This window comes from Empidonax traillii, unplaced genomic scaffold, assembly GCF_003031625.1.
Source record: "Empidonax traillii isolate 1590-97213 ecotype Southwest subspecies unplaced genomic scaffold, ASM303162v1 scaffold471:size1368335, whole genome shotgun sequence".
NCBI classification, from domain to species: domain Eukaryota; kingdom Metazoa; phylum Chordata; class Aves; order Passeriformes; family Tyrannidae; genus Empidonax; species Empidonax traillii.
This window is the reverse complement of record NW_020955664.1, coordinates 1004689-1019756: the sequence shown is the minus strand read 5'-3', so window position 1 is coordinate 1019756 and position 15068 is coordinate 1004689. Positions and strand designations below refer to the sequence as shown.

The window sequence follows — 15068 nt, the reverse complement described above, 5'->3', positions numbered from 1 at the left end:
AAAAAAAGTAGGAATCTGTGCAAAGGGATTCTCTAGCTTGGAACTAGGTAGTGCCTTAGTATAACCCAGTTATTTACAAAGCAAGATAATTCCTGTGGAAGCTTATTCTGCACCTCTGCTGGAAAGAAATGAGTTTAAACGAGAATTAGCTGTGCTGAGGTTCTGTCAGATATCTGCTCCAGACTCTACCGCTTTTCTTAGTGAAGCCGACCTTTGTTTAACACCAATGAAAGTTGTCAATGACTTTTCTGAGGTTCAGGAGAGAAATTCTTGTTCCTTAAATAGCTGTCATCACATGTGCTCTTTCACCCCTTGCTGTCAAACCAGAGAAATGTTTGGCTAGAAATATTTGTTTCTCATTCAGATGTAGGTCTCAACTACTGTCCAACACCGAAAAACCCAAGTTACAAATGAGACATGATGGTGTGTACTGTGTGCTTTGTAAAAAAGGAAATACAAATGCAACTGTGTGCTGCATTAAAACCAAAAAATTAACATTTGCTGGAATGTATATCCTGTGTCAAATTTCTGAGGTTCATTTTTGCCATGGTTTGCAGCTAACAGAAAAACATCACTCAAGTGAGCAGGAGATAGTACAAATGCCAGCTGTTCCCAAGTTTAATAACTATTTTCCCCTGAAGAGAAAGATAATGAGCAGATTAATATGGACTGCTGTCGAAGTAGCTGAACTGACACTATGGGGCCCACTCCTGGGCTCTGTAATTCAATTCTTTTGAGACTTAAATATTGTCATTATTGACGTTCACAAGGGCATGAAATATACAAATCACATCACTGGTAGTGAAATGATAATTTCTTTTGATGAATAGAACGTAGCTACATGTGGGTGAGAAAAATACCATGTTTTCTTGTGATTTTTTACAGTTTGAACAATTACATCAGCTATTATTGCAGAAGTGTTGCAGGAAGGAAATGCTAGCTGTCTACATCAGAGCTTGTCTTGATTGCTATGCCGCAGGGAGATTTCTCCTCCTCCAGCATTAAGGGAATAGGTGAAGATTAACTATGCAGCTCTTGTGAAGTTTCAAGGTAGTGTAGCCTTTCTTTTCAAAAACCACTAATCACTTGCAAAATATGAAGTGTACAGAGGGATCCGTTCTGTAATTGTGTTAGCTGAACGAAAATCTTGCAATAAGACTGATATAAACCTGCACTTTAAATGGCACTATTTGAACTGAACCTCCTATATTATTGATTTTTAAGAGCAGAATGGGTCATTACAAACATCTAGCCTGAATAATGACATGGAAGGTGAGATTGCCAACTGCTATATTTCACATATAGTAAAGAAGACGTCTGTTTAACTTTTCTCTGATCTTTCCCCCTAAGCAAGGTGGAGCAGCAACACTATATGCATGTTTAATCAATAAAAAGAATATTTATCTCCAGAGACTGATCCTTGTCCTTATTTCTCCCTCTCTCTGATTCTGTATGGTCTATCTATGAATATCCAGAGGACTTATTTAAATGAATGTAGGTTACTTTAGATGCAGGTACAGCCTCAAGTGTACTATATAGGTTCAGCACCTCTCTGTCCACTGGAGGAGAGATGCTCTAAACCTGTACTCCTTTGCTTTTGTTTCTGGCCACCACTCTAGCCATAGTATAAGTTAGATGGTCTGTGTTGTGAACCTTCAAGGTCTGTATCCATTTTGGTGCTCTGCAATTGCAGTAGCAGGAACTGTCCAGGCTTGCTGAAATAGATGTTAGAGTGCAGCTCAGTATCTTGGTGTATGATTTTCCTTTCAGCCCCAGACATAGGGATATCAAAGGAGAGAGAGAGATACTAAGGAGATGTGTTTCTCAGCAACACCCCAACCTTCCCACTTACACTCCGCTTTCCATGGATATATTTATGTGGTATTTTGCAGTAGATGTGAACTCACTCTGCCCACATACTGAGCCCACTTTGAGTGAGTCAGCTCCATCAAACGAGCTGAGTAGCTCTGGTTAACATGCTGCAAAGCTTGGGAGGTTGGGAGAGATAGGTTAGCAGCTCCAGTTCAGTGCCAACAGAGACCTTGGGGTGACAGAGGGAGTGTGTATCCTCCTGCACATTTGTAGACATCCCCAGGGGGAAACAAAATTAAAAAATATAGAAATTTTCTTTATAAAAACTGACATTCTCAAGTTTCCCACTCCTTCAGTACTTATCTGCTCTGTATCTCATACTTGTAGGAGTTTATGTGTGCCAATAAAGCTTGTGACCAAAGTCATTCCTGGCCCACCCTCATATGAAACACTGATGGAGAGCAGTTTTATTCCTCTGATGCTTCTCTTGATAGAAGAGCTGCTTTCTGTGACCTGGTGGCTTCCAGCACAGCAGCTGCTATAATGAGGTGATTTTGTTAATCATTAGGGAAGGGTGAGAGCTGGGCTACCTTGCTACTGTGTCACAGATCCTGCTGGTGGGATGTAGATGTGCATGCTGATCAGACCTCCATTCCCAGGAGGAGCCATGTAATATGCAAGAGGCAGGGAGAAAAGGCAATTTCCACCCAGGATACATTGCAAAAATGTCATTAATTCCCCAAAGAGCTCTGGAGGTAGGGAGATAACTTTCCCAGGCTCAGTTTTATTACATATACAAGTAATGGGTAACCCCCCTCATATGGCTTAAGCATTATACGTGTTATGGGCATTTGTATTATAGCAACTTCTGAACTTGAGTTTAAACAAACACTCTATACTAGATATTGCTCAGGGATAGAAAGAAGTATTTTGAGTGAACCCAGAGAATCAAAAGACAAAAAGGTTCCTCAGTAAGAGGTTTATATCTTAGCTGGCCGCTAGTCAGCAGTGGGAGGTATCCCTGCCCATGGAAGGGGGCTGGAACGAGGTGATCTTTAAGGTCCCTTCCAACCCAAACCATTCTATGATACTATGAGTCTCTGAACTACTTGACTGTAGTCTTACTAACTGTAAGCGAGGCTCAGTAGGAGATGTCGGCATTGTAGCTCAAGAAGAGCGTAGCTTAGACAATGTTTCTTTAGAGAGATAAATCAGCAGCTCCACCAGCTGTAACTCTGATGCAGACCTGCATGTTAACAGGTACTTAAGGTGTAAGCAGGTCATCAGCTCCAATGCTGCTGCCCTCTTTCTTGCAGGTGCCAGAAGACGAGGCAGCTCTCTGGGGCTGGAGGGCCTAGGTAAACTCCTGCACAGTGTTCCTGCCTATTCATAGACCTGTAGACAAAATTGCTTATGGGGACTTCTTTGGGTATTTTGCAACTGCTCCACAATTATCACACTTCCGTCCTTGACTTCCTACTGCCTTCCCTCTCTGTTTCTGAAGTGTTTTTTATCCCCTCTTTATCTGTCTTACATGCATTTGACATATGCATACAGTACAGACTGATATCACCCAACTGCTCCCATATCTGCCATGTCATACCTTGAATATGGCTCTTTTTTTTTTTTTTCCTGTGCAGTAGCACTTTATAATCTAGATATTTAATTCCAAAAGTCAACCTAAATTTTATGGATATATATCCTGAGTAAGAAATGACTGTAGCTCCCACCAGCTCCACAGTATTTCACTCAGCTGGAAAATACCAAATGATATATTAGCAAAATGTAAAAGCTTTTAGGAGGTACAGTAGTATTTGGAAGCATTCCTGCTGTCCTGTATATGTCCTGCTACATACCACCATCTCAGATCTGTCCTGGAAATGTTGCAAAACCACCTCTAGTTCAGGAGAAAATCCCAGGGGCTTTGCTCTTAAAAGCTCTACTTTCTCACCCTCTGGCATAGTAGTAGCTCAGCGATGCTCATGGTTTCACCGACTGGGATGACTTTGACTGAGTTTCACCTTCATACCAGGGACAATTATGAAGGTGACTTCATCTCATCTACTGCCTTTACCCAGGCACTTGAGAGCATACAGGGCTGGGCATAGTCTGTAAGATCCTGAGCTGGCATGATGCAGAAACCCTGTGGATTTACTGTTATTGTGGGAGGATGTATATTTGCTAATGGCAATCTCTTGACCTTTCTTTGTCCAACAGATTTCTAGTGGCTCCATGTCACTGTTCATTCAGCTCCAGAAAAAAAAGATGACTTTTAGGCCATTTCATCATTTTTTTTTTCAAACATACCTCAAAAAATGGTGAGCCTTGTCCATATCAAGGAATAAAATTAATCATACATTTAGTGTTTATGCAGTGATTCCCCCATTTTTACACTGCTTTATTATTTGCTGATCTATCATTATATTACAATCTCCATCTCAGCACCTCAGTTACATGTTTTGGTGTCTCTCGTTTTTGTATACCAAATGACGAAAAGAATTCCTTGGCTTCGTGCTTTATCTGTGTTGTCTTCCACAGGAGACAGTTCAGGATAAGGAATTATTCTTATTTTATATATTAAACAAGTCTGGAAACATAGTGTTTTCTCACAAGAATTTTTGATGATTGTTTTTGAATGCCTTATCTCCTAATGTTCCAAATTCTTGAAGCAAATAGTTTTTAACTGTTAGAATAAATTCCTGTTTCCTGTCAACATTTCAAAACAATAGAACAACTTGTTTTTTTCTCATGCCATTTTTTGGTTTAAAAACCCTGAAATGACATTTAAGAGAGAATGAAAATGATCTGTTTCAAAAACAGAGTAAAAATAAGGAGCTTTTATTTTGACATTTCATGGATGTGAAAAAATAAAATTTCCTCTTTTTAAAGTGATTTTTCCAACAAAATCACTTTTGCCAGAATCTTTTTTTTTTTTTTTAGTGGAAGAAGGGACTGGCCTGAATATATTGAGTGGTGAGTATATTGAATCCACAGGGACTAAAAAGGTCCATAAAGTTGGCTTAGGGAATGGAGTGTTCCTGATATGCAAATCAGAATGTGCAGATTTTGGGTTCTAATTTATTTTTGAACAGATTTCTCTATACATGGTTTTCAATTTAGCTGAGTTTACTTATAAGCAATGTGAGCATTTTATTGTTAGATTCCCAGATAATCCAGAGTCTGACATCTCCTAAACTCCCAGCTCCAACCTGCCAGGGAAACAATAGGGGTTATTTTAGCATTCTGCATAGGAGTCTATGGCAGATGATGTTACTGCACAGCACAGAGATATTTGCCTTGATTAGGCAGAATTTCTGACTTTATCACTGGGCTCTGAAGCTGATGCGTAGGAGAGTTTCTTCTGCACCTACTTGGAAGTGTGCATGTATGTCAGTAGCTGTAAATGAGTGTCTCCATTCCCTGTGTGACCTTATCATTGGCTTGCATTACTTTCAACAGAGTGCATGTAAACGCACACAAATACACATGCACGCCTCCCACCCCTGAAGGTTTTGTTTCTTTGATGCGATAAATCAGTCCTGTGTGATAGCAACCAAAGCAGTAACTGAAGCAACAAGATCAGAGTATGGGTGTACAGCTGTGCCCTGTCATTGCCACTTCATACAATTGTAAATAAAGCAATTGCCATCTCCTGTTGCTCATGTTGCTTTGACGCCTAAGAACCATAGTCAGAGGCAAAGAATATGCCACGTGCCACACAGACCAGCACAGTGGGACAGTCCCTTAATGACAGAGCATATGACATAAACACAGGACAAGGGACAAGAGATAGATGCAAACAGATAGGAGGAGGACTAGGCACCCATGTAGTGGGACTGCAGTAGTCCACCTACAAAGTGAATGTTTCAGCTCACTAGTGTCTGACCTTTTTCTCAGTGTTGTGTTGAAAGGAAGAACAGTGACTGAATATGTGGATGCACAGGGTGAACAATGCCCAACCAGGAGGAGCATGGAGTGACTTGTCTGAATACCAAACAGATTTACAATAGAGATTGGTATAATGAACATTTTGGAGGGTTTCCTCCAAAATGTTTCTTACAATGAAGAAGAAATTATTTGGGGATGAGCAGTGAAGGACTTTCACACTAGAGACCAGTTGATCTGATGTGAAGAGAACAAAGAAGCAGTAGAAGGGTATGGACAGAGAAGAACACCCAGGCAGAGTATTAAGTTAAAGCAATTATGATTGCAGCAGTTTTCTGAGCTGTGCAATTACTCATGAAAGCTGGAGAAAACAGGTCTTGTAATGGTGGCATCACTAGTACTGACCATCTGTGTCTAGCTGTACTACCAACATGCAAATAGTCTAACAAATACTAGACTTTGGAGAAGAAAGAGAATGAAATCCTACATGCTATTGGGTTTCTGCAGAAAATTAGTGCTAAATGGTTTGCTCTGAAACCAGGACCTTTGGAATTCGTCCACATTATTGTAATGAACCCTGCCTGATGCTGCAGAACTTAGAAACGAGATGAGAACCGAGGCCCTATTGCATTAGCTGACATACAGCTATAAAGTTTATTCAGCTTTTCTGAGGGGAATTTTTGGGATGGTGTGTGGAATTCAAGAAGAGTCCGAAACTAATGAAAAGAAAGAGGAAAGAAACATTCAAAGGACAAAAGTGCAGGGAGAACAGATGGAGATTGTATGTGGCTGTAGACAGAGGGTCTGAAAGATTTAGCACAGAGGAAAGAGCTCCTTTTCAGAGCACAGAAAACACCCCAGTGAGCTCAAGTGGGACTGTGGGCCCTTGCTTTCACTGCCTGTGCAGCTGCTCCTTCCAGCTTGAGTGGGTTGACTCCTCCCTTGTTATTCCCTTGTGCTGACTGTAAAGCATATCTGAATAGTAAAGAGATTTGCAATTAAGAGAAATGCTTCAGAATGCTAAAAAAGACCTTGTTTTTGCTGAATGTATATTTTGTTGCACTTTTTTTTTTTTTAAGCCATTCAATTAAAAATTAATAATTTTCAGGGTGGTCAGCTACTTTTACCAAGCACAGAGATTTGATCCCTAGGTCTTCTAGCTATCAAATAATAAGTCAAGGAGCCTGATTAATCATTGCTAAGAAAGCTGTTGTCTGTGTGCTTTCATACTTCTGCACTGCTGAGAGGGAATGACCTAAAAAAAGGGGAAGTGTCTGTAAGCTGATGCTTTTCTTTTCACCTGAGCGATCTCAACTTCACCTCTGCTTTGTCCATCATTCCCACCTTTTGTGCTCAGGCCCAGGCAGGAAAGGCTGAAGGACAGCAGATGGTAGGCTGACTGTTGCTCAGTTTGGAGAGCAGTTCCTAACATTTGGCTCACACCTGTCAGCAGACTCCGTATACACTTGTTTATCCTCCTCTGTACCATATGTTTCAATGCAAAATCAGTTCCTATGATCTATTGCCTTAGTTCTATCACTCCTATTATGGTTGTAACTGAGCATTTCACAGTCATTAATGCATTTACCCTGACAGCATCCCTTCTGCGTAGGCTTCTAATATCACCCACTGTACAGATGAGTTAACTGAAGCTCAGATCCCCAGCTCCTCAAAAGTCTCATTGAAATCAATGGGAAGGAAACATATCTCCAGGGGATGAAAGTATGGGGCAGCAATTTGCATGCTCACTTTCACCCAAGGACTTTTAATTGGAGTGAAGAAATTCCTTTTTTGGATCCTACATGGATGCTAAAGTCCTGGACCATTCTTTATTTCTTGACACAGAGCTGTTCTTCCCCGCATCTGCAACCCCAGCAGAACTGTGGTTGTTGGTGTCCAGTCTTTTTACATACTTTACCAGAAAAACTCCATCTTGTAACTTTCCATGTTCTCACCAAGGAATGTGGGAAAAGATGCTGTCCTTGTCAGAAGATATAATTTAAAAGTCAGTTAAAAGCCCATTGGCCCAATGTAGTGATAGCAATCAGCTCAAAAGTATTCTGCCCAAATGAGAAAAGTTGCTAAAACGTGCTTCTGCTGCTCTGGAAACTGTTTCTCCCATTTCCACTATTCTTTGTGTTCTTGTTTGACTCTTAAAACAACTTCTTTTCAGCCCTTCTGATTTAAAGTCTATGTAGGAGAGGAACAGCGTTTTTTAAAATGTACTGTATGTACCTATCAGTCACCTACTTATTAATTATAACTAAAAGCATGATTAATCTGTCATGGATAAGTCTGCTAAGTAACTGAAGTAACCGGAATCATACTAATGCATTTATGTCACTTACACAAAAGGCTACATTATTCTGAGTTTTCACATCTGTGTGTACTAAAGCCCATATAGACAGCAGCTGCACAACACTGGTAATGTTCTTTCTGCCACAGATGGGATAAAACCACATCATGCATATCTGTATTGCCCCCACAGTGACTTTGCAGTGATTTATTTCCTCAGCTCTAATACGATTTAATGAGGTTGTCATTTGCAAATAATTTTGCCTTTTAAAATTGATAACAACTACAGTTATGAGGAATATTTCCAGAGACTCATAATGACTACAACTGAAATTCCTCTGTCAAATTTCATGCTGAGGGGTCAGCGTGAGGACCAAGGTATTAACTTAAGCCCTGCAAAGAGTGGGAACTAAGAGATGTATAGGTCTTATACAAGTGTAAGTTTCTAAGGAAAACAATTCTTTTGATATAGCACATCATAATTCTTTCTCTTCTGTGTACCTTTTCATTAAGTATTCAATTTATTCCCTTTTTAATAGCCTAGATGTTGGAAAGTTAATTTCCAACCACCGAAGTAAGATTTGTAACCACACTTGAAACCCTCATGCATCCATCCTACTGAGCAGTCAATGCATGGATATGCTATATCACAGCTAAGCTACATTGTTAAACTTTTAAAATGTTTGGAGAAAAAGCTTTTCACTTAAAAGAGTTTCAAAACTTACACCTGCAGAAGACTAATTGTGCCCTACCTTATTAGGAGCAGAGAACAGGCAGGTCACCCATTTAAGGGACCATTCCACTGATGCCTGGGTGACCTGCTAAGACTTGATGCCCTATTTCTGGATGTTTAAAGTGTGAAGAATGAAACGATTAGGCTCATTAATTATCTAATGTATGTGTTATACATTTATATTATTATATAAATATATATTATGGTATATATCTTATTATATAGAGATATAAATTATATTATTTGCCCCCCTCATTTTAAATATTAAATATATATGTAGAGAAAAATCTGACTAAGGAACTTCAGTGCAAGATGGTGTCTGCAAGTTGTAATGTGTGTCCCTTCTGTGTTGTATGCCTCAGCGACCCAAATGAAGAAATCATTTTGGTTTCCATCTCAGTAAGCACCTGCACACAGGCAGAGTCTCAGTCGGTAGATTTCTGACCATACAGATTTGTGGAAGACTCCCAAAAGTTTGTACAGGGAATAGTTTTTATTGTCCTAAGCATTGCTGTAGTCAAATCACACTCAGTGTAGGGGGGAGAAAGTGGAAGATTGATGCTAAAATATAAACTGCTCCAGAACAAGTGTTGTTTGTGTGGCTTTTACTGTCTTTTTTTTTTTTTTTTAATTGCTCTTTATTCATCAGTTTGGTTTAAATGCAGTCTAGTTTAAATTTTTTGAAGCCATTCACATGTATTATAGTGACACAGAAATTTTTAAGATCACCATTAAATCTTGAATGCTGCCCTTAATGTAGCAATTTCACTGTTTTCTTGTAACACTGCGCTCCCCTACTTTCCTATTAATAAACATGATATCCTTCTGTTTTCTTTCTTTCATTCTGCACAGCTGTACTCTTCTCTTTCATCAAAAGACAGTGACAGTTTTGTTTGTCACACTGAAATACGGATTTTTTCTTCTTTATTTATGAACAGCAGGCTTGGATTTTCCTTATGGAATAGAAATTAAAACAACCCTGAAATTTAGAATGTAAAGGAATTGCTCCAACTGATTATAGCTGTGTTAAAATGAGTCACTAACTTTTGATCCAAACTTCCTGACACACGCATCCATATATATTAATCATTATGACATCACTGAAGAATTATTTTTACCTTGTTAATAAAAGCTAACTGCATTTGTCAACTTGTCAAGTTATATTTAATCCAGTGAACATACAGTCAGGTTAGAAAAGACATGTGCTTTCAAACAATAGCAGAGCCCAATACTACATGTCTGAAAATGTTGTGCACGTAAAGGCATGTAACATGTTTGCAGTATTAAAATGCAGGTGAAAAGCACACTGTAAAAAAAACCCACAAAATTAATTAGGTTTGCTAAGAAGAATTAAACCTACCTGTCAACAAATGCGTGGTGTATTACAAAGATAGGATCGTTTGCAGAGCCTTGTACTTGGGACATGGAGCCATTCATGTAGATGTGAAGTGCATTATGCAAACCACTTTGCGATGGGTTTGATATTGCAGTCTGTGGATCAGCAAAGCCTGTAGATTCAAGAGGAAATCATATGCTGATAGGACAATGTGTATAATTCTTTTTCCAGTAACAGTGAAGATCAAAGTACATACTTTCCCTTCATTTACATTCAGCTTTTTAGACAAGAGCTTAGGAAAACATGTAAAGGAGTGCTAATATATATCAAAGGCATAAGCAAAGATGAAATTAGAATAAGCTAAATTAAAACTCCTGCCATGTAGCTAATGCAGCATGTCAGCAAATGTAGTGCTAAATTGATTTCTATTTTTAAATTTCTTTGTCCATTTTGTCTGGATGTTAAAAGGCAACATAATCTGTATAGACATTTAGGTGCATACATTTATTTATGTTGAGAAAATTTATTTATTTTATTTTCATTTTGGATCTTTATACTTACAGGTTGCTAAGATAAAACAGGCTATTTTATCCCACCATTTACTCAATCATTTATTAATGTTTGTCTCCATGACCATGTTCTTTTATTGATAGGACCCAACACACTATAAGCTCTAATCTTTACAGGAGGATTTGGTAAGTAATCAATAATCTTTCATAGTCAGACTTAGAGGACAGAAGTCTGGGATTGCTGTTATTTTGGAGGAACTTAAAAGATGGCTTTCGAGAAGACCCAGACTTCTGAAACAAAATACTAGAGGATGAGTCTCTCCATTAGTTTTTATCTTGGTAGCCTGTCCATACCTCAGCTCTGATGTTGGTAGCACATGGTCATTGGGACCAGTCAATTTAACAATACTAGGAAATTTCTGGTAATATTAACAGAATATGATATCTCTGTATATCATTCTGAAACAATTGTTCCACTTATATTCCAATACATTAGAAGTATGTTTAAGGGAAGGTAAACTTTAGTCAGGGTCTAGGCAGAAGGCTAGATGTTTTATATCAAACTTGGGATTCTTCCTAAATTTCCTAATGCATTGCAAACGATCTAATAATTCATAAAAAACCACAGAATACTCTTTTTGGCTCTGGATAGCTTTTCATGGAACATCTGCACACAAGCCATTTATTTTAATAGTCATAATCTTTGTAACTGGGACAGCTTTTAGCAATCCCACTCTATGGCTCCCAGATATAACTGGCGTGCATCGAGTCATGTCAAAGGTGATGTCACATTTAACTCTGCACATGAGAAGTTCTAATATCTGATCTCTTGTTACAAAAACTCTATATAAATTGTAAAGATAGCAGAAATAAGGTGTCAGTGTGGTGTCACTGCATTTTATTAACTTGAATCTTATTCTTTGCTCTCTGACTTTTTAAAAGACTTCAGTACAGTCAGCTATGCAGGATGACATACTATGAAAAGAGGTGGAGTCATCTAAAATGCATACGTGAAAACTTTATAATTTTTTCAGAATACAGGAAACTTTGCTGAGGTAGCTGCAATAAAATCACCTTTATAGAAGATGTGAGACTACAGATAGAAAAGCAGGTGAGCTGAAACAAGAGCTCCCTGTCTCTAGACAGAGGAACTCTACTTTCTCTACCTGTCTTGCCTCATGCTGTGCCTTCCTCTGCCATGCATAAACTGCACCTTATCAGTCCTTCCTCACTATTCTGGCAGTCAACTACCCTGGAGTGTGGGATGTCAGGTTTTTTTTCCAGGCTACTAAGATACAGTATCTCATGTAAGGATATGATGAAGACTAGTGACAGAACCAAAAAAAAAAAAAAATAAATAAAAAGGAAGTAGAGTGACTGATTAATGGATGGAGGAGACCGCAGTGAGCTGTTAAATCATCTGGCCAGTATAGGAAACTGTAACATTCAGAGATACTCTAAACCCTTGTTCTATTATGGAGCATTAGAAATAGCTATCAGGGCATACATCACTGAAATGAACTTTCTCCAGTAATTTCAACAAGAGAAAAATCACAGTTTTAAGGGTTCATAAACCTAATTCTGCTCCTGTTCATAACACTGTTAATCAGCAACGGTGATTCAGTGGATTTGAAGTAGATTCACAGGGTCAGACTGAATTAAATTAAGTGGGAATTTAGACCAAACTTTACTATAGGAGAAGATAATGATGCCACTCAAAATTAAGGCCACCTGACAGTTTTTAGGTTGGTTTATAGGTGGTTCTCATAGAACATGCAATTAGGTCAAGTGTATGTCTTTTAATAGAGTATTTAATTTTATTAACTGTAGATTTTGCCATCTACTAGTAGAGACCACAGAACTCCATATACAGTCAAGTGCAAAGCTTTATGGATTGAAAGCAGGTAGTGTTTTCCTCAATTGCTCATTACCCACTGACTGAAGCACTGTAACTGTGCTTAGCAGCAGTTATACAGAGCTTGGAGAGCATGGACACCATTCAGTGCTACAGAAATGGAAGAACCATTTAAAAAATCCTATCTCCTTTGATTATCCTAGGGAACTACTTAACGTCTGTCATATGCCTAATATCAATTAGATATTCATAACAGTTTTGCAAGTGGTTTTCTTAACTGCAAAACTCTTTTTCTTACAAAATAAAATGTAGTTTTGTATGAATTTCTAGGCCAGTGATAAGGACAGCTGGTACTTTAAAGGTCAAATTCTGCTTTGTATGTTGCACGTTGAGGGGATTGGATGCACCCTCAATCAGTTTGCAGACAACACCAAGTTGGACAGGAATGTTGATCTGCTGGAGGGAAGGAATCACAGAAACACAGAATCTCAGTTAGGTTGGAAAAGATCTCTGAGGCTGTCAAGTCCAACCTATGACCTAACACCACCATGTCAACTAGACCATGGCACTAAGTGCCATGTCCAGTCTTTCCTTAAACACCTTCAGGGACGGTGACTCCACCACCTCCCTTGGCAGCCCATTCCAATGTTTAATCACCCTTCTGTGAAGAAAATCCTCCTAATGTCCAACCTAAACGTTCCCTGATGCAGCTTAAGACTATGTCTTCTTATCCTGTCACTAGTTTTCTGGGAGAAAAGGCTGACCCACACCCAATTACCACCTTCTTTCAGATGTAGAGAGTGATAAGGTCACCCCTGAGCCTTTAAACACATCCAGCTCTCTCAGCTGATCCTCATAGCACCTGTCTACAGGCCTTCACCAGCTTCACTGGCCTTCTCTGGATCAAGGAAGGCTCTGTGGAAAGACCTGGACAGGCTGCACTGACGGACTGAGGACAATTGTATGAGGTGCAACCAGGTGAAGTGCTGGTTCACAACATGAGTGCTACAGGCTTGGGGAAGAGTGGTTGGAAAGCTGCCCAATGAAAAAGGAATGTGGGATGCTGGTCAACAGCAGCTGAAGGTGAGGCAGCAGTGTGCCTAGGTGGCCAAGAAGGCCAGTGGCATCCTGGCCTCTATCAGCAACAGTGTGGCCCACAGGACCAGGGCAGTCATCGTTCCCTTGTACTCAGCATTGGTGAGCCTGCCTGCACTTGTGTTCAGTTTTGGGCTCCTCACTACAAGACAGATACTGAGGTGCTGGAGCATGTCTGGAGATGGGCAACAGAGCTGGTGAAGGGTCTGGAGCACAAGTCTGATGAGGAGCAGCTGAGGGAGCTGGGGGTGTTTGTCTGGAAAAAAGAAGGCTCAGGGGAGACCTTCTCAGACTCTTCAACTACCTGAAAGAAAGCTGAAGCAAGGTGAAAGTTGATCTCTTCTCACTGATTACAAGCAACAGGATAGGAAGAAACAATCTCAAGTTGCCTCAGGGGAGGTTTTGATGAGATTTTAGGAAACATTTCTCCACAAAAAGAGTGATCTGGCATTGGAACAGACTGTCCAGGGAAGTGATCAACAACCCTAGAAGTGTTTAAAAAACATGTGGATATTGCACTTGGGAATATGGTTTAATTGTGAAAATGACAGGTTAATAATTGGTGATCTTAGAAGTCCTTTCCAGTCTTAACAATTCCATGACTTTATCGTTTAGTGGTGGACTTGGCAATGTTAGGTTTATGGTTGGATTCAATGATCCTAAAGGTCTCTTCCAACCTAAATGAGGCTATGTTTCTCCATCTAAGTCCAATTGAATTATATACTTTATCCCATTTTCCCTGGGTATGATTATATTCTTTAATAAGGTTTTCACATTTTAGAGAAGTTCAGGTCAGATAGATGCACCTACTTTAAAATAGGAGGGAAAATATGAGAATTTTAAGACCATATCCTTGCAGGTCTTTAAAGTTAGTAATGTTCTTCTAGCTTATGTTCATGTATTTTTTTCTACCATTGGCAAATTCACAGAAAACTTTTCAGGGTTAGATCTTACATATTTTCTCAAGCAGTGTTATTACTGTAATCCCTCTGGAGTGAGGTAGCTACAAGATCCATGGAATTTGACCTAGGGGACTAGAGTAAATGAAAGTTTGTGATTATCTAATTTAGACCGTGTCACGATCTACTTTTTTTTCCTTAAAATTACTTTTGTAGAGTTTCAATGTGGTCTATGGTGAATAGTCTTTCTAGTTCTCTAGTAATGACTCTTTGCAACTTGATAGCACTTTCTCAGTCTGCAGCATAAATTTACCCAGAGGTTGAGGTTCGAGCTGGGTGAGGAATGTTGGCTGTAGGCTGAAACTTTTTCAATTAGAAGTTTTCCATTGGCAAACTTCATTTTCAGAAACCTTTCTACATTAGCTGTATGGATCACTGTGAAAATACTGAAGAAAGATTTCCAGATGAAAATCTCTCATTTCAGAAAAAAAAAAAAGTAAAATGTCCTATTAAAATGAAATTACATTTTGAAATGTTTGATGTTTTATTCCATTATTTCATGACAGTATAGCAGGAACAATACATAATTGTGACAGATAAAGGAATGCTATGACATGGCTTGGCTTGATACCATTTGTCATTAGTTAAT

General features: G+C 39.1%; 1 protein-coding gene and 1 long non-coding RNA gene across 2 annotated transcripts in view; one reads left to right on the top strand and one right to left on the bottom strand.

Annotated features, from left to right (window-relative positions):
• Positions 1-15068, bottom strand: part of TYR (tyrosinase) — a 45608-nt gene that overhangs the window by 16585 nt on the left and 13955 nt on the right. The window contains exon 3 of the mRNA XM_027895829.1: positions 10086-10233. Coding sequence (XP_027751630.1) covers positions 10086-10233 — 148 coding nt within the window. The remainder of the gene's footprint in view (positions 1-10085; positions 10234-15068) is intronic.
• Positions 6489-13616, top strand: LOC114063516. The gene is made up of 3 exons (XR_003572569.1): positions 6489-6499; positions 13136-13146; positions 13514-13616. It is a non-coding gene; the product is annotated as an uncharacterized LOC114063516 (long non-coding RNA).